The 23,270-nt window shown below is 37.8% G+C and overlaps 2 protein-coding genes and 1 long non-coding RNA gene across 3 annotated transcripts in view; all 3 read right to left on the bottom strand.

Annotated features, from left to right (window-relative positions):
* The window catches only part of LOC143363432 (uncharacterized), a 180,434-nt gene that overhangs the window by 32,626 nt on the left and 124,538 nt on the right, over window positions 1-23,270 (bottom strand). The window lies entirely within an intron of this gene.
* On the bottom strand, window positions 1,103-8,383 carry LOC143363441 (uncharacterized). Its single transcript, XM_076804021.1, has 4 exons — window positions 8,248-8,383; window positions 7,742-7,947; window positions 3,471-3,756; window positions 1,103-1,450 (listed from the first exon to the last, which is right to left on the bottom strand). The coding sequence occupies exons 1-4, from the start codon at window positions 8,381-8,383 to the stop codon at window positions 1,170-1,172; spliced, it is 909 nt and encodes a 302-aa protein (XP_076660136.1). The 3' UTR covers window positions 1,103-1,169.
* LOC143363442 (uncharacterized) lies at window positions 5,871-6,881 on the bottom strand. The gene is made up of 2 exons (XM_076804022.1): window positions 6,525-6,881; window positions 5,871-6,098 (listed from the first exon to the last, which is right to left on the bottom strand). The coding sequence occupies exons 1-2, from the start codon at window positions 6,879-6,881 to the stop codon at window positions 5,871-5,873; spliced, it is 585 nt and encodes a 194-aa protein (XP_076660137.1).

Genomic DNA, 23,270 nt, shown 5'->3' with positions numbered 1-23,270 from the left:
GAACAGACCTGTCACATGATACCTATTCAACAGAATATGACATAATTTCATTCTACATTTCCCACTTATTTTTTAAATGTGGAATCACCCCTTTTCTTATCGTAACACAAAAGTTGAAAAGTAATTGTAAAAAAAGTTTGATGTTAGTTTGTAATTGTGAAACATTGTATTCGATAAGAGCGACAAGATTGAAATTGACTGGGATAAAGAAGCACTTTTATGTTAATCTCGGAACCGACATTGCACTTACGTACTTTCTTTGAAATCTCTGTGTTTCTCGTGTGCAATGCGAATACATTGCTTGTATTTTGCGTTTCGCTCGGAATTATTTCTTCGGAGCAGTTAATGTACAGTCGAAAATAACTCTGCACGACAACGCTAGTTAAATATCTGTTATTTAAATGAGTGTTTAAAAACAATGGATTCCTTGATTCTCTAGAATACATAGTGCTGGGCACGTTTGGGGCCCCTCGAACGCTTGCTTCCCCCATCAATCGGTCCTCCGTGCAGCGCACGCTTTTGTCGCGTTCGCTGGTGTCTCGCGTTTTCGTTGCCCCACGGTAACGGCGCTCACTGGAAGGGGATAGTGGGCGGGCTATGGTGGGGATGATTTTGCCTGAATTGAAGCAAACGTGCCCGGCACTGGTCTAGAAGGAGTATTCTCTTCCCGAGAAGATTCAGTCGGAAAGACGATTGAAAAAAATTGTTCTTGCGATCAACACGAACGATGAACTTTATCGAACGACCTTTCGCTATACGCTGAAGCACGCGCTTGCACACGTTATATCGTTATAATAGAACGAGTATTACTCTATTTTTAACATACATATATCTTGCGTTTCATCTATATCCGCCGGGTTACTTTTCACATTGTTGCCTAGATCAAGCATACTTGTTCGGACTACAAGAAGTGTAAAGTTTTACATCTCCGTATTCTCCTCGGTCTCTTCGTCAACTTTCGGCAACATGTAAACACTAGGAATCGACGGCACGTGATCCTCGAGCTTCAGAATCGGCTTGCAGTCTCTAGTGACGTCTACCTGATTGAAACAGTCCTTTAAGATATTGATTTCGTTCTCGTGGGCGAACAGACTGGTAGGTGGATCTGTTCCGCATATGTCGTTCTCGTCGTTGCCGTTCCTGTGGCACAGGTTGCCAGACGGAAATTGTCACGAGGTCAACGCGAAAGGATCCGTTGACAGCTCGTCCACACTTGGACTGGCTTTGATCGGCTCCGGTTTTTCCACCTGATGGCTGAGCCTATGGACGATCTCATCATGGAGGATGTTGAAGCACATCGCGGTGATTGCGATCCCAGACATTATGTAGCAGGAGCAAAACCAAATGGTTACGTTCCTCGACTCGTAAAGATTCTGATGGGGGTAGGAACCGGGAACCATATCGCCGAACCCAATCGTGCTCATGCTCATGAAGCAGAAGTAGCTTGCATCTGCGATCAAATAAGAAACAAGACGGTTAAATGCACAATATAACCCTTTCATTGCTGGCGTAATCTTAAATGAAAATCTATCGGTTCTTCAATCAAAGTGCCTTCCGATTCTAGATTTAAGGGGGTATTTTGGTTTTGAACTTTCGAAGAATCCATTTTCTTTAATCCTTAACATTAGGATTACGGAGCGTTAAAATGGGATACTTTACAATACTTTATAAAAATAGCAAGAATTTATCTATTAAATTTTGAGCCATTATTACAATAATATATGCCCAAAGAAATAAGTTTGTTGAACAAATTCTCATAGATGCATCGGTACAATCTCAATAATTGTACATTATTAATATTACAACTGAATATATTAAAAATACAATTCAATTCAATTCTATCGAATATTCATTTCAGATAAATCGTCTAAATACACAAATGTTTATATCATTAAGGGCGAAGGGTAGTCACGTGACTTTTTCAGAGTCAGCAGGTCGGTAACTGCTGTATAATTTCCGTTCACAGTCTTCAGACACAGACTTAAGATCCGTTTTGGTTTGATCCGACGGGTCGTTGTCACATGTTTTGCTCTGCATTATCGATATTATGAATTCTGACGCCAGAAACGTGTTTCAAGTTTTTGGCTTTATTTCGCAGAGAATCAAGACAAAAAATAGCTCAATTTGTTTCTGGAGATATTTTCTAGCGTGCGCTACTCTCGATTTCATCCAGAAAACTAATCCAATGGCATAAAAATGCTTGGATTGCACGGCATGTACATTGTGCGGTTTTTGGTCTACTTCTAATATTTATATTGCCAAATATCTGCATAGTTTCGTCTGTTCATGACCAGCGCGTTAGATTGAACACTCCTCTTTAGAGTGAGCCCTTCCCCAGTGAAAAATATTCTCATATAAGGACGAAAAGTTGAGACACGTAAAATCATGTTCCGCCTAATTTTGTCGGTAACGTAGTCGCTCTACCTCATTGTGAATTACGGAGTCTTGGCTCTTAATAGTTACACATTAAATAATTATATTAAACGCGGAGAAATATTACAAAAATCAAAATTGAAAATTCCTCCATTTTGTAAATAATCAAGATTTTCAATTTATTTTGATTCGGACTTAGTCACATTTATGTGTACTGATTAAATATAATTCATCATTTTTTGGTTTTCAATCAACAGAAACAAAAGGATCAGAATCATGGCAACGCTCAACAAATATTTTCTAAAACATACTTCATAAAAATGTATATAACTCGTCATTTTTATTGTTTTTGATTTAAAAAAAAAAACAATTTATGTACTTCAAATACCCATAAATGTGTGCGCAAAATCGTAATGTAAAAAGTATAATAGTTCTGCTGAAAAAATTTCTTCCAAAAATAAGTTAATTTTGGGATTTTTCTAAAAAAGTTTGGCCTCATTTTCTAGAAACATTTTACAGGTATCAAAATCTCAATTTTGGAAAAATTGGACTCTTTTTGTTACTGATGTTCAACACACAATATTGCTATTAAAATAAAGGACCACAGTGTAATGTCCCTATAAATATATGGGAGAGAAAAATTTTCCCACGATAGTATGACATGATATAGGAGTAGATATATCGTTGAGACATTACTAATGTAATGACAAAACTTTATTGGTTTTACTTATTTTTTCATGAGATTTTCACCACTATAGTTGTGACATTTTACTGAACATATAGAGGCCAAACTTAATACGATTTGGATCATATTTATTTGTTTAATTGACGATGTAGCATAAGCTCGATTATCCGAACCGATGCTATCTGAATTCTTTATTGTCCGCATTCAATCAGTAAATCAGTAAATATTTCATCAGGTAATCGTTTTTAATTGGAATATACTAATCTCTATGAAAATTAGAAATTCACTTCCGTGGTAGGTAAGGCACGTTAAATAATTTTTGACATTTTCTGATGCATATCGTTGACTATATATCCCTTTTGAGGCAATGCGTTTCGTTCGGGAAAAATCGGGATTCTCTTTTGCAACGTACCCACAAAGGACCAGTCGTCCAACTTGTGCAGAGTAAAAGCGCCTGCCACAATGTAGCACAGTATTGCACCGAGACAAATGCTGATTGGTGCGAGTATAGTAACGTTTGGCCTGTCACCGGAGCCAAGACTCGACACTTCGTCCTTTGGGCTGGCCTTAATTTCCACTGTGCTCGTGAACGTTGACGCATTTGCGCGGACATAAAAGGGCTCCTGTAACTGCAATTGCTGTTGCTGCTGAGCCAGTTCTTCCTGCTGCCTTTTCTTCCTCATTCGCCTCTCCTTCTCCTGGGCCCATGTCAATTTAAAAGCAATTTTAAGATCGATCTACCAAGAAAGTGCCTTCACTTTCCCGCACTGTTTTGCAATATTCCTTTCCAAATTTATCTTATCAAGATCAACATGGAAAGATAAACTTTGTGTACACGGATTTGCAAATAAAAAAATACACAAATTATTCGAGGATTACATACATCTAGAGACGCCAAAGGAAGGGTTATACTTGAGAATTGTTTCGTGAAATTTCGCTCAAACAAATTCTTCTATGCTTCTATTATTATCATTATTCAGTTTTTCAATGTGGAAAATATTTTCATTTACGATAAACATTAATGCAATGAAAAAACGAAGAAATAATTTTTCATTAAAGTTACGTTAGCACAAAATTTTCGAGTTTGAGGTCATTTCAAGGTCATAGTATAAAACACTGTTGAATTCATCTCGACGTCAGCAACAATTCTATTATGTCCAAAACATGTGGTGCCATTTAAAAAAGTCAAGGTGACCTTTACTTTTTTACGTAAAGAGTATTTTTTTAGATTTAAGAATGTAACAGACCTGGCTGCGCCAGGCCTGTTCCGAGCCGAACACGGCCGACGGATGCCGAGATCCGCCGGCACCCGCGAGCGCCCCTGCGATCCCCGCACCCCCAAACCGATCTTGGCGGGAACCGGAACCCGCCATGACGAAGTACCGCCGCGCCGGATACCGGACGACGCCGGAAAACCCGTCCGCGAACCGCACCGCACCGCACCCCTCGCCTAGAAGACGAGAGAGACGAGCCGGAAAACGGCCTCTTTGGCTTTCCGCCACGCGTGAGTACGGACGTATGCGACGACGAGTACGAACCGCAACGAACGCGAACCGCCGAGACCCTGCCGAAGACCGCTCCGCCGCGACACCGAAGCCGCCGGAGAATAACACGCGTAGTCCGCGTACCGGGAAAACTGATCCTCGGTTACGAGAGTGCGCCGACGTGTGTCCGCCGACCACCGCACCGGCCACGCCGCAGCGTACCGGACATCCCGAAGCGCCGACCCGACCGCCGAGCGATCGAGACCGGACCCAGAGTGAGTGCCTTACTTTCCCATTAACCCGGTACCTCCGCTCCCGCCCACACACCCACGGAGAGCGAACCACCCGCAGCCGGCCCCTCGCCGGCCGCCCTGGGGCACGGGCTCTCCGCCCGCCGAAGCTACCCTGGTCCGGATACGCCGCCGCGTACGGCCCCGACCTCGCCGTAACCTGAGGCACGAACCGCGACCGCCGACCGCCGAAACGCGAAGCCGGGACAGTGACGAACGTTCGAAATACTCGCGTCGTTAATCACCCGTGCCCGACCGTCCGCGACCCCGCCGTAACCCTCGCGTTATCCTGCGAGAACCCTGGCACGGCGAGCCAAATCCGGCCGCGAGGAAATCCGTTGTGACGAGATCCGCCGGGAAACGGACTCGTTACAAGAATATGCGGACGTGTAACTCGCCAAGTATTGACAAACTTTTGTCTAAAACCATTTTTTAATTGCACTATCGGAAATGCCTAAAAAATGGTGACATAACTTAACGGGGGGACCCTGTATATATGTATATTGATCAAAATAATATATGTATGAATATGATGTAGGTGCCTTTTTAACATCACGTAAATAATAAGTGTTGTATTTCATGTATTTTAAAATATTTAATCTCTCATTTGCTCTACTTATCAGTTATTGTTCCTCTGAGAAATATAACTCCACTTTCCTGCTGTACCACAGTTTACATTCACTCTGTATAATAGTGAAGATATTCATATTTTACCGTGCAAGAGAAATGTATCGCTTTTCGGTCTCATGAGGATTGAACATCATACATCTTTTCATGCATCAGTACCTAGAGTCAGTCAAAGAAGTCTCCGTACACCGTACAAGAATTTATTTAATGTTGCACAATTTTAAAGGAAATGGTAATAAATAAATAATTCTTGCGTTATTATGTTCACTAAACATAACATTTATTAACAGTGCAAAAAAAGCTATATTACATTTATTTGTTAACAAATAAACAAAGGAAAAAGTAAAACTCAACGAAAACGAGGTCAAAAAAGTCTCTGTACATGTAACACTATTATTCATAATTTGTTAATTAGTGATCAGTTGGACCGCCTTTTAATTTTATAATTTCTTGCATCCTCTTTGGCATTGTTTGAACTAATTTTTGTATTGTACTTGGCTGAATATTTTCCCATTCCAACAATATATTAGATTTTAGGTCTTCCTTGTTTTTTATTGTGTATTTTTTCAAATTTCTTTTTATTTCTCCCCACAAATGTTCGATTGCATTAATGTCGGGAGATTGTGGAGGTGTATGCAGCTGTTTCGGGACATTGTATAATACCCATTCCTTTACTTTCTTAGCCATGTGCTTAGGGTCGTTATCCTGCTGGAAGATAAACGACTCTTCAAGATGTAATTTTCTGGCACTGTTTTTTAAATTTTCTTTCAGAATGTTCAAATATTTATGCTGATCCATTATACCGTCAATAAAGACTAAATTTCCCACCCCTGCTACACTCATACACCCCCACACCATCACGCTGGCGCCTCCTTATTTAAACGATGGGAGTTTTTTGAGTTTCATCTGTTCATTTGGTTTTCTCCACACTTTAACATTTCCCTCCAAAGTAAAAATAGTGAATTTACATTCATCACTAAATATAACATTATTCGAAAAGCTTTGATCCTTATTAACGTGTGCCTTCGCAAATTCAAAACGTTTTCTTTTATTAACTTTACTTACGAACGGTGTTCTCCTGGCTGTACGACTATTGTATCCAGCTTTTCTCATAACATTTCGAATAGTTTCAGGCACTACTTTTATATTATAGTCATTTTCTATCATACTGGCCAATATTGGTGCACTCGTTTGTGGATCACAACGAATTGTTCGTAGGATTGCACGTTTATGATTAGTATCTAATTTTTGTGGTCGACCTGTACGTTGTAAACTTTGAATAGATTTAGTTTTTGCGTATTTCTCAAGAATATATTGTACCGAAGAATGTGTCCTTTTTACTATTTGACCTATTTTTCTAATGGATAATGAATCTTCTCTTAATTTTATAATTAAATCTCTGGTCGCAAGTGGTACTTCCATTTCGGAGAAATTTTTTCGCGAAAACGTCTTTTATTCTTGCTAACAGTCAAGCAACTAAATTATACTTGACCATAGAGTGTTTCCTTGAGAGTTATTTGTAAACATTCAGCTGAACCGTTAACAAAGGAAATAAATTTACACGCTCACAGTCTCTGTACGGAGACTTTTTTGACCTCATTTTTGTTATGCTCGTCATTTTAGTTCGTTTATTTGTTAACAAATGCATGTAACATCTTTTTGTTTGCACTAATAATTAATGTTATATTTCTGAATATAACAACGAAAGAATTATTCATTTATTACCATTTCCTTTAAAATTATGCAACTTTAAATAAATTCTTGTACGGTGTACGGAGACTTTTTTGACTGACTGTATATACATATGCCTAAGGAATTTACGTGTGCAAGACTCTCCACTATTTTCTTTTTTTTCACGATCGTGTTGAATTCCTCTAAAATTAATAGGTTATCACATTGTTTTACTAAAACTTCCAATAATTTCTAATAATCTTTAAATTGTAATATATTCATTTATAAACAGCAAATATATTTCCTTGTCCTTTCGTTCCTGTACGAGTGCAGAGTTCATGCAAAATCTGTATCTATTTGGGATACAAATGACTTCCACCTATCAAGACATTGTTAATTGGAAGAGAGCAACAAAGCAAAGAGCAATATATGTATTGTATATGTATGAAAAGTAAAAAATCTTTAATCAATGCTCGTTTGAATTCGAATAATATGGAACTTCCAGAGTTTAGATTCGGGACAATGTAATAGTTAATTGTACCTGTACTATAGATGTGTTTCATTTGACATTTTACGAGAAATATTCTATCAATTAATGTTTCTTCGCTCACCTCCATTCTTCTTTCATCGTAGCAACAATAGCCGCAATTCGAACAAAGGCAGCAGCAAAGAGCACGTGTAAAGACACCTCTGGCACATCTGGATAACAGACCTCCGGCGCTCGATAGGTAAACCACAGTCAACGGGATCCCGAGGCTGGCGTAACCCATGGTCGCGATTTTACCCCACGTGGATTTCGGCGTTATGCTACCGCAACCTGGAGAAAGATCATTAAGTATTTAGATAGGGTAAGTATTGCCGAAATTACGTTAGGTTTCCCAAGTAAGTACACACTGAATGGAAAGTGTGTTTTTATTCAAGTGAAGCTTGAGTAGCTTCCAAAGTGAAACTTTTTAAGTTTTCAATAAACTTCATCAGTTTATTAAAGAGTCGAAACGCCTTTCACGTATTTAACCCTTAAAATATCAATTATCTGGTAGCCTTTCAAGCGTTGAATTTTTTAAAAGAGATACTTCAGGTCTAAATTCTTAAAGCGTTTTTTTCAGTTTCAAAGTACAGCGGTACCAGAAGGCATAATTGAATAGTAAATTTCCAATTTTCGATAAGTTGTCGATATTTAAACTATTATATTTTCGTAAAAAGAAATCGTATAACAATAAACCGTGGATAATGCTGACGCTTTCATAACCCATCAATCATTTTTTTCAGATGTGGTGCATGATGTAGTGGGTGGAAAACTGAAGACACGGTTTTTCTCGAAAATATTATAAATTGAAACTTAGTAAAGTGTAAACTATACAGATTGAAAAGTTCATGCACGTTTTTATACAGGGTGTCTTACATAACTCGAGCATCTAAAATATCTCGCTTGTTTTTTATGATAGAAAAAAATGTCAACGGAAAACATTAGTTGGTTCAGGGGGACAAATATTACGATAAGCAACAAAATGTGTTCAAGGTTATATTTTTTGAGATTTCAAGATCATCGAAGTTTTTTTTCAATGGAATGATATATTTTTAGTATCGCTATATGATATCCGAGGTCAAGACGAATCCAACGACCTGTAATATTATGACCTTCACGTGACGTCGAGTACGCAAAATTCATAAAAGTAGGACACTTGACCTAAATAGTGAAACAACGATGACATGTCCCCTAGGGTTTCACGAAATGTTCTTGAACTTTGACTATTGACTGTAAACACGCTTACAATAAATTGTAAACACTGATACAAATTCTTCTCCTTATGATGACTGATATCAGTACGTTTAAGAAATTCTTCGGGATTTATTTGATTGTGAAAGATAACGTTACTTCTCTGAAACGATAGTGTACAGTGATGCGGAAAAGATAGAGATGATTTTAGTTTATGGGTGAGGCTAAAAGTAACTCAGTACAATCATCTCAACTGTACGCAGAAAAATACCCTGAGAGAAATCATCGTCCTCGACAAAGTTTTGACCGCATAGGTCAATTGTTTTGTAGAAAAGGGAGTGTTAAATCACTAAACAGAAGACGAGCAAAGCCTGAAACTGGAGAAGATGCCGAAACTTTTGTATTGGCTACAGTCAATATTGATCCTACTACAAGTTGTCGAAAAATTGGACGCTCTTAGGCATTTGCAAAGCAAGTGTGTCCCGAATATTGCAACGTCATTTTCATCCATACCATATTTCCTTACATCAGGAGCTTGGTGGCAATGACTTTGAGAATCGTGTTGCTTTTTGTACATGGGCATTGCAGCAAATACAAAGAAATGAACATTTCTTTTATGACGTTCTCTTTACTGACGAAGCTACTTTTTCTAACCATGGACAACTGAATACACATAATATGCATTATTGGTGCATTGAAAACCCGAAATGACTTCGACAAGTTGTACACCAGCGTCTATGGAGTGTAAATGTGTGGTGTAGAATCGTTGGTGATAACAAACTCAAGGTCACGCGGAGGTGATAATATTACAGGTCGTTGAATTCGTCTTGACCTTGGCTATCATATAGCGATAATAAAAATATATCATTCCATTTAAAAAAACATCGATGACCTTGAAATCTCAAAAAATATAACCTTCAACAGTTTTTTTTGCCTACTATAATATTTGCCCCTCTGAACCAACTAATGTTTTCCTCTGCAATTTTTTCTGTCATAAAAAACAAGCGAGATACTTTAGATGTTCGAGTTAGGTGAGACATCCTGTATATGAATTTATAAAAAAACTTTTCAATACTTTTATTCTACTGCGTTCTTGGTCACGCGTTTTTGGTCTAATAATGACAATGATATTTATGACCAAAAATGCAAATTAAATATACTATCAGAATCTGATTTGATTTTGAGGGATCAATGAACATGGAAGGAACAACGGGAGGAAAGTGGAGGGAAGAGAATGACAAAACCGTTAGATAAAAAGTAATTATCTTTAATATATAAAAATAAATTGTAAGAAATGAGTGATAATAAATTAACAACAAATATTAATTACAAAAAGTTACTTATCACTGAAACAACGATCATTATTACAGTGTTACGTATGGAGACGTTCTCCACGTTTATTTCGATTAGAATTTCTAATCTCTTTTCTGAGAACGAAAAGCGTCCCAACAGGCCCCTTTTATTAACGAAAGATACTGTATGCCTTCTTTATACCAAAATCTCTAAACACTCCCTTCTGGCATCCGTTAATCAATATTCTGATAGGAAATAGCCCGGATAACCTTCATTAACCCCTTTCAACGAAAATCTAACTGAGGCCTGCTTTTCATTAGAAACGACAAAAAATGTGACTGTGACCCTACGTGACATTAAATCTTAAACAGAGTACCCCTTTCATTTTCAAGGTATATAAACCCGTTCATTTTCATCCTCTTCGGTTAGTCGAGAAGCGGTTCAGTCAAGATTCAGACGCGGTTCAGTACTCGTGCAGTCACGTCGCGTCAAGTCTAGTGAGATCGGGTTAAAGTCCCTTTCGAATCAATTCATAACCTTATAGATTCCGTTAGTTCGGTATATATTCTATTTGGCATTCAACAATCGCCATCTAACCCCGCATTGCCAGTGCGTCAACACCGTGCAACATAGGTAAACAATTCCTCTAATTGTACATTTATTATATTCATTCGCGACACAAACAACAACACTTGTAGTAATTTCAATTCAGAATAAATTGTCTTGTTTGTTAACTCGCGTACCCTTAATTATTGCCTAAAATCCTAATATAATAATTGAACGTTCCCACACGATACAATCTAACCGCTCGGATTGTATCAATTAAATTATTATATAGAAGTTACGAGGCTTACTAATACTTAAATTCGATTCAACGAAGATTTCTCCAACCTAGTGGCTCCTCGATTTCGCATTGAGTGCGTCCACGAAATTATACCATCCTAGGCGGATCCCCGATTTCGCATTGGGTTCTTCCGCATCCTAGCAGCTCCCTGATTTCGCATCAGGTGCGTCCGCGCTCTTATACAACCTCCTTTCGTATCGGGTTCGCCGCGTGTTCCCTAGTGACTCCTCGATTTCGCATCGGGTGCGTGCACGAAGTTTCATCCTCCTAGTAGCTCCTCGATTTCGCATCGGGTGCGTCTGCGTTTGACACCAACCTCCCAGAGGTTCCCTGATTTCGCATCAGGTGCGTCCTCGACGTCAACTATCCTAGCGGCTCCTCGATTTCGCATCGGGTGCGTCCGCGTACCTAACTAACAATTGAAACCATATTCCCGGGGTAAAAATCCCCTCGCCGGCCTCTCGCGCTGCTCATAGCCCTGGCTCGTAACAACAGTGATTTCAAGAAGCGATTATCATTTCTTTTATTGACCAGTGAGACAATCCAAATGCATAACTAGGCAACGCCTTCAAATGGAGTGCCGTTAGTCCCTCTTATTATTATCTATCGTTAATTTATTATTATTTATTTATTATAGTTTATTTTTATATATTTTCTTCACTTCTCTTCTTTCGTTTTTCCGTTTTTGTTGCAATTTTGCGACAGTGGTCCAGTGAACGAAAACTTTGTTTATTTAACGTAAAAAAATTATTATTAAATTTTTTATTTAAAAAATTAATTCTAATTAACTATTTCAGATTTTCTCAGAAATTTTTCAGAAATTCTGAAAGTTGATTTTTAAACTTACATTGCACCCAAGGGTCTCAAAGTTAGATCAGTATTACACCTTGCCAAAATGATTAGTGTCACATCGATGTCTCTTAAAGGATTTTTTGTATTCCTGCATAAATGAAAAATGAGCGCAACGCAACGTGGCTTCCGGTTAGTCTATATTACTTACTGTTAAACAACATTTGTGAAAAATTTATTTTGCCAGTTAATAGTTTAAGCTATTTGTAATAACCCATATAACTTATAGACCCCTAAGTATTCAATTATAGGCGGAGTAATTACATAACTATTGCTCTGAAAACTGATGAATTCCCAGAAGACAAAAGGTTATTTCCCAGGCGTGTATCTCCGAAAAAAATTGTACTATTAGGCTATTCAAAAACAATTTTTTTTCATAAAAATCAAAAATTTGTCTGTGCGGCGCATTGTAGCCGGTTTAGAAAAAAATATATATATGTATATATAAATGACATTTAACATTTCGCGAAAATGAAAATGCGACGGAAGGAGGCCCTTACGAGGGAGGAGGGACGGAATCAGAAAAAGGAGAGTGGCGAATCGATTGGTCTGACGCCGCTTAAGATAATGGATCGCCTATTGGAATTGCTCTGGACCGTGCATGATAGCGGTTTCGAGTCCATTGCCAATGGAATTGCACTCGCGAAAACCTCGCGGAACTGCACGGAAGCCTATTCGTCAATGTCGTTCCGCCTTATCGTTCACAACGGTGTGACTCTTTTCGTATCCGTTATCTGTTACCATTTGTTAGAACCTACGGCAGATTGTCAGCTCGAGTTTTATTAGTCGAAGAGCAATAATGTGTAGAGCAAAAATGAAACTAGAAATCCGTAAATAGTTCGATTCACGAATGCTTCTTAGGGGAAGTCTTATTACAATGCCCCTCTCCCTGATGCTGAATTCTATTAGGTGTGTATTCAAGAACGCATTAACATACGTTTAAATTATAATTGTGTTTATTAAGTATTTAGTAAACACAGAATAGGGAATAAATTTTTAAGTACCACTTAAGAAAGGTACGTTTGTTTAAAGATGTACAGTGAATTCAAAAAGTATTTGGTCACAAATACAACACATATAATAGTCCCTAAACCAGAGCTGATCAATGTCTGCACGTACGGGCAGCGGTTTTCTTGCCCCGAGGACAGTGTCGCCAGAAGAGGGGAAGGAGCACAAGTTGAGGGGAAAAACTTACCCTCTCTCTGCTCGTACCGGAGTATGCACGACAGAGACAGTGACCGGGCAGCGACGGAAGTGTGGGGAATAGCGCGGTAGAAGGGGAAATTAGAGTGCGAGAACAAGTCTTGATCTGGCGACTCTGCTTGGGCACATACACAGAACGGCACGGCGGACGCGAAGCCACGCCTCTGCGGGCAAGGCTGCATGCATTTGTCACACGCTTTGTCACAGCTACGTGGCCAGCTACGGCTAAGCTGCCGACTCCGCTAATTGTAAGTCACATGTCCGTAGCTTTGCCCGTTGCTGTACCCACTGGCATCGGCGTGCCCACTTGCCCGCTAATACACTCCTCGTCAAAAAGATAGCCCAGGTGTGCTATCTTTAATTTCTCAATGACGCATGTAAAATTTTTCGTCTGTAACGTACAATATCAAAACAATATTATGAGCTCAGAATATGCGGCTTGCTGGAAATAAATCACAATGTCGTAGATGTTTGTATACAACAAAGAAAAACTGTTCCATACTAAGGTCGAAATGATAGCACACTCTGTTAATATGTTTAGAAATGCTCAGTATTTCATGATCTATCAACGAGTAAAGATTACAGTACAATATTATATAAATTTGTAAGTATGGGACGCGGAAAAAAATTAAACGAGTCTGAAAAAAAGCAAATTCTTGAACTAAAACAGCAACAGTTATCAGTAGCGAAAATATCGAAAGTAATAAAAAGAAGTCGTAAAGTAATACACAATTTCTTAAAAAAATGTTGAAGATTATGGCAAAAAGAAAAGTACTGGTCGGCCGTCATCGAGCAATTATGCGTGTAGCTTCCAACTCGCAGTTAACAACGAAGCAAATAATGGAAAATCTAGTGTTAGTGCCAGTGTTTCGAGTGTTCGTCGAGTTCTACTATCCTGCAAAAATATTAAGAGGCTAAAATTAAAAAAGAAACCTCCGTTAACAACGAAACACAAAGCAGAACGTTTACGCTTTGCAAAAGAAAGAGTGCATTGGGAAAAAAATGGAAAAGAGTACTATTTTCGGACGAAAAAAAATTTAACCTGGATGGTCCTGATGGGTTCCAATATTATTTTCATGACATAAGAAAAGGGACAATGTCAGCAATCCGACGATAAATGGGAGGAGGCAGCGTAATGGTTTGGGCCGTCATCGGTTATTTCGGCACGACAAGTATCAAGTTCATCAATGGGAGAATGAATAGTGTCCAATACATAAATTTAATCAAAGAACAAATAAATAATCATGCAGAATGCATCTCTGGACCTGATTACATCTTTCAACAAGATAATGCATCTGTACACACATCAAGATTGGTCCAATCATATTTTAATGAAAATAATATATCTGTTTTGCCGTGGCCTGCACGCTCCCCGGACCTTAATATTATTGAAAATTGCTGGGCAGAACTTGTTCGCGGCGTATACGCGAATGGAAAGCAGTATCAACACGTACAAGAATTAAAAAATGCAATTGTACGCGAATGTCAAAATTACATCCAAAAACTATATAAATCGATACCAAATCGTACAATAGAAGTAATAGAAAATAAAGGAGGATGTACCCATTATTAAATAAGTATATACGTTTGATAAGTAATTATTGTTAGTTAAAATTTATATTCATTATTATTTTCTTATTGTACATGTGCTATCATTTCTTTCTTAAAGTAAAACAATTTTTTTTTTTGTTGCACACTAAACCTTATAATATTCTTAATTATTTTCAACGACCCGCATATTCTGAGCTCATAAAGTTTTGATATTATACGTCACAAACGTAAAACTTTACATGCGTCATTGAGAAATTAAACATAGCACACCTGGGCTATCTTTCTGACGAGGAGTGTAGGCATATTGAGCAGCTCTGTTCTAAACTGTTCTTCTTACTTATTTCACCTCTGTAGTCTTTAATTTTCCTATCCCCCTGTCACTTCATTGCATTAGCCTTCCTTCATTTTACTAACTGGTTAAATATAATTCATATATCTAAAAATTAAAAATAATACGAGTTGATAAGAGACGATTGATCTTACTATATCCAGGATTTAGAAAAATGTGTCTCCACGAAACTTTGACGAATTTTTGTTTGGCTAACAAGGGAACATATTCAGATGCGAAAATCCGATTTTGATGAAACTTACGGGAGCTTATAGTTCTTTGAAAAATATTTGACACGTGTTTTTTTTTATCGGCAGACATCCACTTTGAAGGGGTGAAAACAGCCCTCAAAGTTGGGGGTCAAAACCATATTTTTTGAGATATCTCGGAAACCAGAGGTCGAAAAAATTTGAATTTTTTTTTTAAATTGTGTGTTTTTCAATGGGAAATGTAGTCGCGCAAGAAAATTTTAACAAAAGTTTTTTGTTTAAACAATATATTAAAAATTTGATTTTTTTTTGCAGTTTCTTTTATTTATTGTTAGTTCATTTTAATGTAAACTTGGGTGTGTGATCTTTGATCCAAAATAGGGGATACATGTTTCAGGATTTTCTTTGTTTTTGCCATTTAACAATAATTATGCATAATGGAAGATAGTCTTGCACCTGGCGTGCGTAGGAAGGAATTCTGGCTTGTTTCATCGAAATATAAGCATTTAGTATAAACGTGTATAGTATTTTAAACAATACCACTGGGTTATGTGTCGTTTATTGTTTTATTAGTAGCTAAAGAAGGTGACGCAGGTAGCAGCGTGACGCGGTGCTAATTACCGCGGTGGAGTAAGGGTACCGACTTTTATAGCCAATTCGCCTGTGAATTTCTGCAGTCGTTGGGCCTTCGGTTAAAATATACCTGCAGCCTTTTTAAACTGTGAATCCTCGAAGCTGGAGTTTCCCTCGTCGTTTATGATAGCTCTGAAAAGAGCTGGTGGCAAATGCCGCACATCAGTTTTACCTCGGTTATATATAGCATTTCAGAAGAACACGAATATTTTCAAATATTTCTATTGGTTGTTAGGGTGAGAGAGGGGGAAACGTAAAGTGTCTTAAGAATGTATAAAACTGTATCCCTTCAAAGTAGATGTCTGCCGATAAAAAAAAAACACGTGTCAAATATTTTTCAAAGAACTATAAGCTCCCGTAAGTTTCATCAAAATCGGATTTTCGCATCTGAATATGTTCCCTTGTAAGTATGGTCACCGTCACAAAGTGAGATGCTTGTTCATGCTTTACGAGTTCGAATTCACTTGAACGTGGTGTAGCGAAACTCAAAGTCTCGTTACGCCTGCCTTTTGAACTTCCACTCGATCCCGGTAAATGACAGTTGATTTCAATTAAACATATCCCAGATTAATGCTCCAGAAGAATGTTATTCGCTGTACACAGTGAAAATGCAGCAGAAATCAAATATGTTTAACCCAGTGCCTAATTTCAAGTCTCAGTTTTGTACAATGTAATGGACCCCATAACAACAGAAACACACGCACCTCCAGTCTATACTACATGCAGTATAGCACGCAGGGTGTCTTGTCTAACTTGAGCAGTTAAAATATGTGTCTCGGTTGCTTTTCATGATACGGGAAAAAATATTCAGAGAGAATGACCGGTGCAAAGTAGCATATAGTCTGATTGAGAAACACGTGGTTGACATATAGTCTATTATGATATTTTTGTCAGTAATTTTGTTTCCTTTAAGAACTTAATAGGGTTTTCCACCGTTCAGCTCATAGAAAGGCGAGTTCAACGATACAAATATATGTTGACCTTCACATGACCTTAAAGGAGAAAAATCATATTTATTCCAAAAACAATCTAAACTTTATATACTGTAGCTGTTTGTTGATATTTTATTTCAGCTTATCGAAATTTTATTTCGATAATATACTAGATTCGTATTGCGCATAGTGGTCGAAGACAAAACAAACTTGTGAGACAACCAAGTAGGTTCGATAACTAATTATGCTTTTATAATTCCTCAGAAGATAGAGGAATCGTACGATGCTAAAGTTGATTACTGTCGAAAGAATTTGACTGTTGTATAAGTTTGCGCGTGCAGTTCGTTTAGGAACATACGAGTTCTAATTCAGTTTAACACTAGGTTTACGGAGCACTAAAAGCGACTATTTTGCATTACTTCATAAAAATAACAAGAACGTGCTACCGACATTTTTAGTAATATTTTTAAAATAATATATACCTAAAGAAATAAATTTTCTAAATAATTTCTTATGTATGCATCCTTAGAATCTTAATAATATTTAATTAAAAATATTAGAACCCGTCATTTTGACGGGTCCCGTAAATCTAGTGTTAATGTACTAGCCCCACAACTTCAACTCTGCCAACGGAATTTAGTCGGTAGTAACGACATACGATGAGAAATCAATTAAAGGTCTTTACACCAGGCTGTACGTAGCGTATTGATACCGAAACTTCCGGAGCATCGTCGAAAGCATAGGACGATGTGATGTTACGGAGTAAAGTTTGCAACAACTGCTCCTGACGTTGCTGCATTTCTATAATATACAGTAAGTACATAGGTCTGAAAGTTTGACCCCTTCTCGAAACCGTTGTGGTAACCGAAAGTTCATAGTTCATTCGGATTACTTTCCTTAAGAATTTTAAAAAATCTGTTATAATGGCAAGGACAACCGTCTGAATCACTTCTATTCACACTTAAAAGAATGTGGACGACGTGTCTCTTTTTTCGCGTTAAGAACATCAATATTCGTTTTATTATTTTCATTCAGAAACAGAATTATTCATGAAACTTTTAATTTATGGTAGTACATATGGATTAGGTACGCATACACGTATACAGCTGGATACACTGTCTGGCATAACTACAGCACCACTAAAATTATCAAGCGATTTGAACATTTATACATATAGATTTTCAAATGATAATAGCGTTACGTGGAAAGAGTTCAAAAGAAATTATAGAGGGTAGGTCTCCGCATATTACCACTTGATTTACATGGTATCAAGAGGGGCACATTCTGATGTTAATAGTTTTTTTTATAGGTGGACACGTACAGGATATATAAAGGTCATTAACTTTTTTAAAAATGGAAACATATATTTCTTGTTGTAACACTTAACGAATCTTGATAATCTTTACAAGAAAGTGTTAACCTACTTATGTGAAAAAATCGAAACTTCTTCATTATTTGTCTTCCCGTCTCTTCTTCTCTTCTAAAATACTTCTCCAATATTTGCGGATGTTAAGTTGTAAATGATCGTCACATTGAACCTCTCATATCTCTTAAATAAATCATTTTTTCATGTAAGTAGGTTAACACTTTCTTGTAAAGAATATCAAGATGCATTAAATGAGGCAACAAAATAGGTTTCCATTTTTTGAAAAAGTTAATTATCAAATGTTAATTAATAAAAAGACTGTTAACGTCAGAATGTGCCCTTCTTGATACTGTGGTGGCAATATCACCACGTACGCCAATGCATATATTTCTTCTAAGAATTTCTCTTTCCTTTCCAACTCTGTCACGCTATTATTCTCTATTTCCTGTCTGCTAGTCGCACGTTTGGTAACCGGCCCTTCACGAATTTCCAATGCATCCTTGAGAACGTCGAGAGGGTTCTGGTTTTCGTTAGTCTCGGTCCTTCGCCTACCTCTTAGCTTTGTCTGTTTATGACTCTTTTCCGCTGTCCCTATCGCTGTCACTGTCTTCTCAATTTTTCCTTTTCTATTCTCTTTTCTTTTTCTCCCCTATCTTTTTGCCTTTTCTAACTCCGTCGTGTTTAAGATTGCAACGAGAGTCGCCAGTCGATTGTAAGCTTCCGAGACAACAACACCAGCACTGCAATGACATTCGCGCTTGCCGATATTAGTAATAAACGAAGCGAGGACAATCTCTGCTATTTTATATCTCCTTACCCACTTCAATACCATTCAACTCTACGTGAACCATTTTCCGCTACGTTTGTGAACTGCCGATTATTTGCATAAATACGTAATATACCATAATACCCCACAAACTAATAACTAATAATTTAAATTAAAATTTTGTTGGAACTAATTTTTTTATGAACTTATTATCAGTTGTTAGAAAATGAAGACCCGTGTAATTATCGCCTTCCTCGAAACGGCCATCCAGGTCATCGCCGTGTTCTCCGGATTTGTTTTTTGGGCCACGGCTCGATAAACAAGCGCGCGATTTGTCATCCGATGATTTTCAAAAACACCATATTACATTCAGGTAGAAGGATGCGTGGATGATAGAAGCAGCAGAACCACGAAACGAGGACGGAAAAGCCGGAACAGTGTAACGAGATGACGGTATCACGATAAAAAAGGTAACAGACACGAGACACGCGAAGCGGAACGAAACGAGAAACGGAAGAGACTTCGGGGATTATTTATTTTCACGGTAACCGCAATCCGCGGCTGCATTTTCCGCGAGACGACCAACCAAACTGTCTGGAAAACGAGGAGAAATTACATCGGTAAAAATAATAGAACCTGGCCACTATTGGTTGGACCCGTAACCAATTTGCGCCTGCACAATGAACAGCAGAACGATAGAGGATATCTATATTTCATGCCACAGCGAAGAATTCAATCTTTTCACACGACACCGTTCCTTCCAAGTCAAAAGGTCAGCACAGCGAAATTCATTTCCAAAGCGTGTATTTTATTGTATTCGTATCGAAGGTACAATATCAGTAGAAAGCGTGATTGGATTATTTGGCTTAACTTCACCTTGGTAACCCAGAAATTGTTAACTTTTTACTATATAATCCTGTACACCTTGATGAGAAAATGCCAAAAATTGAAGTTTTAAGGCGAGGAATTCACTGGTCCAAGCGTTATGTTTAATGAAAACATATGGAGGTCAACTCCGTTTTTTTGGATAGATTGATATATTTTTCTATGTATTATCTAGTAGGACGTTTTAATATTAGATAATATTAAATATTAAATTTAATATTAAATAATTAAATAATGAAAAACAATATAAAAGTATATTTAATTGCAATTAACTTTGTCTTTAATCAATTTTTAATAAATTTTATCCGCTATAAACGCGGAAAGGTCAGCGTATTCATAACTTGTGTGTCAGTGGCTATGGAATTGAAACGGTAAAAAGGTCAATTGAAATGCAATTAACTTTTTATACAGCCAGTTTGAGGCCTTACATTTCTTTTACATTCACGAAAACAGTGCTTTTTGCACTGCATGTTTCGTAACAGTTTAATAAATTGTTTTATTAAATGTTCCATTTCATTAACGTTTTCAAAACTTACCTGTCAAACGCATAAAGGCGGCTTAGTTATATCGATTGGGAAGTTCCTGCGTTACTCGATTGTCCTGGGATGTGTGAATATTGCTATTTTAGTAATGAATTATACAGGGTGTCCCACATAAATGGGAGTCCCACCTAAATATCTTTCGTATTTACAGTCCTATCAGAAAACTTCGGAGGACAAAGTGACACTATTGCAGGGGGCAATATAATGGTGAAGAAAAATTTTTTTGATGTCGTGTTTTCTAATGAAATTTCAAGGTCACCGATGTTTTTTTAAATGGAATAGTATATTTTTTTACGATAGCACGATAGACAATAAAAAACTGAATTTAGTGGATACCACCTTTTTGACTTTGAAATGACCTTGAGCGTTTCAATTACCAATGACCTTCGAACATTTACTATGATATGTAAAGGTCAACCCGACGTAAACAACGCGCAATCTTTGCTGAAACACGTAAGTTTTAAACTTCTACATTTCTACAAAAAATAGATAATTATGTCAAGTATTCCTGTAAAATATTTAAAAAATATTGGTCTAGTTTTTGAGATATGATGGTTACCGTTTTGAAAAACTGCCTCATAAACGTGGTTTCCGTTCCACTTCTATTGGATATTTTTTAACGAAAATGTCGTATTTTATAAGTGAAAGTACGACACAACTTATGTACCAAATGTTTTTTTAATGTAACCATTTGTTGGGTTAATAAATTCTCAAAGTAAGCTCACTTCTCGACCTCGTAGGTGTATTGCCCCTCCCCTCTCGCCTCCTTGAAATTCAAGACATAAAACCGCAATTATTTTTGCAGTAACGTAACGGTATGTGTCACGAGGTAACAGTGAGCTGGTACACGATGATTTACGAACGGGATTCTCTCGACTTGCGTCGTCGACGGGACCGACTTATCTTGCGGGTAGCATCTACGTCCCAGTTTGAGCTGTTTAGTTTGCCGCTCGAAATAATTTGCATACGGCAGGACGACGACGGGGCGCTTTCGTTGCGCAATAACATCTCGAAGATGAGCCGTATGTCGCGTTAGGCGAATGCAATGCGGCCAGCAGCACACGCTGTCGACTAGTACTCTGAGAGAGGAGCCAACAACCCCTAACCTGCGCCACCCTCTTCGTTGCCCGGCTCGTCGGCGTCGTTTCATGGCACAGGCCTGTCGAGATCCCCAACGTAACCTCCGAGCTCGTAATGGTAAGTCTCTCTGTACGAGGACCTGAAATTAATAACGCGACCTGGCGCAAATACGGTGCACATAATTAAAGCGATATTACGATCTGGGACAACGGCTGTATCGTCTAGCAACCGGCTGGCTCCACGTTGGATATTATTTAGCTGGCCGCTGCGCTGCATTGCGCTGCGTTGCGCCCGGCACGCCGTTGCATGCGCTTTGATTTCTAGCTCGGATGGAGCTGTTTGCGAGCAGGTGATTTATATTGATTCTTCGTTTTGATGAACAAAGAGGGACGGAAGAGAACGGCTGTGGGATAACAAACAGCCCCCCCCCCCCTCAACTTACTCGATGCTTTTTGTCCGGGATTAAGTAATGGATCCCGGGTTGATTTAATTTCCGTTTTAAAACTGTTTTTACTAGCGGTTTATCGTTTACAGGAATATAGTACCGGATAAATGTTTTTGGATAGACAATTTTTCATATACAATATACACTGAAATTTTTTGTACATTGAACTTTTAACTGAGCACGACGAGTTAATTTGTCATCGAATTTGTTGTTACTAGACTACGGATTTTATGCATTTATGCGAAAATGAGTGGATGAAATACGAACCGCTGAAAATGTCGGGCAAATTTAAAAACACCGTTCTGTTATTTTCATTTGAGGAGGACGATTAAAGGCTGCTACACACGCTCCATCTTGTTGTCCCTTTTGCTTGCGCAGTCATAAGTTGTAATGCAAAGCGGGGCTTATGTGTGGCAAAATTGTACGTTTTGGAGCGTGCGTTCCGTCAATATTGTCCGGCATGAACGCAATCACCATGATGTTGATTTTTTCCGTCTTGCAGTGCAACTTGTGACTTGTGACAAGCAAAAGGGACGATAAGACGGAGAGTGTGTGGGCGGCCTTTACTTCATCGCTGGCGTTCAAAATTGGAAAGACACCCACTGATGATTTAAGTAAAGTATGAAGGAGGGGATTAATGTAGATGACGCTTTGGTAGAACTAAGAAGTTTTGACAACAAATATATATTTTTCATGACGTGTTCAGACGATGTTTACTGTATATTACTATTTTGGTCCTTTTGTCCTAAAAAAATTGTTTTCTCAGTTCGATGTGATCTAAAAATTATTGGGGCCCTTAAGAGTAAATAATTGAAGTAAATGAATTAAGTTCCGCGTTTTTGTAAATTTTCAAAACTCTCTAATTAGTTGAATATTTATTGCAAAATATCACAGAAAGTCATCTAATTCTATTTAACAGCGAGAAATGTTAGAAAAATTGTTAGAAGTATTAAAAGCCTCGTATCTCTCTCGTGCCGTATTTTCAGTATTTGTTAGAAGTAAATTAATATATTTTGTTATTCATAAGCAAAAACACCAGAAAACAATTTGTCTTGAGTATATTTAAATGCTATTCGAATCTTTCTCGAATGTATTCTATTTCTTCGTTTTACGCGAACAATGTACTAATGTTTATTAGTTCAGATTTTTTTTTCTTCCTCGAAATGGAATAGTGAGAAATTTTAGCGCTGCGCAAGATAATATGATTTTTTTATATCGTCACTGAGAATAAAACCGACATTCAATATTGCGCATTGAATCGGCTGCGTAGGTCGTGAAAAATAAGGCATGATAGCTATGCGCAATGCTAGTACATAAAAAATGTGAAATTCGATTAAAAAGGGGCAGAAAATACCAGTTGAAAAAATAAGGTTGGTTTATTATGATTTTTACATATTGTACACGTTGAAATAGCAAAAGTGTTTATTCAAACGTATGTATGTAGGTTCCGGAACGGTTAACGTTGAAAGCTGAATTGAAGGAAGGTGTTGCGTCATT

This window comes from Halictus rubicundus, unplaced genomic scaffold (genome assembly GCF_050948215.1).
Source record: "Halictus rubicundus isolate RS-2024b unplaced genomic scaffold, iyHalRubi1_principal scaffold0047, whole genome shotgun sequence".
In the NCBI taxonomy this organism is placed as follows: domain Eukaryota; kingdom Metazoa; phylum Arthropoda; class Insecta; order Hymenoptera; family Halictidae; genus Halictus; species Halictus rubicundus.
Note: the sequence above shows the minus strand (reverse complement) of the source record. Positions and strands in the feature narration are given on the sequence as shown.

Excerpts from the sequence above, each read along its gene's own strand:
- LOC143363442 (XM_076804022.1), bottom strand. The coding sequence starts at position 6,881 with ATGGAAGTACCACTTGCGACCAGAGATTTAATTATAAAATTAAGAGAA. Across the intron at positions 6,099-6,524 it reads CAGCCAGGAGAACACCGTTC|CTGCATACACCTCCACAATC; the intron begins GTAAGTAAAGTT and ends GTCCCGAAACAG.
- LOC143363441 (XM_076804021.1), bottom strand. The coding sequence starts at position 8,383 with ATGGGTTATGAAAGCGTCAGCATTATCCACGGTTTATTGTTATACGAT. Across the intron at positions 7,948-8,247 it reads TTATGCCTTCTGGTACCGCT|GTTGCGGTAGCATAACGCCG; the intron begins GTACTTTGAAAC and ends ATCTTTCTCCAG. Across the intron at positions 3,757-7,741 it reads ACGATGAAAGAAGAATGGAG|GAGAAGGAGAGGCGAATGAG; the intron begins GTGAGCGAAGAA and ends ACATGGGCCCAG.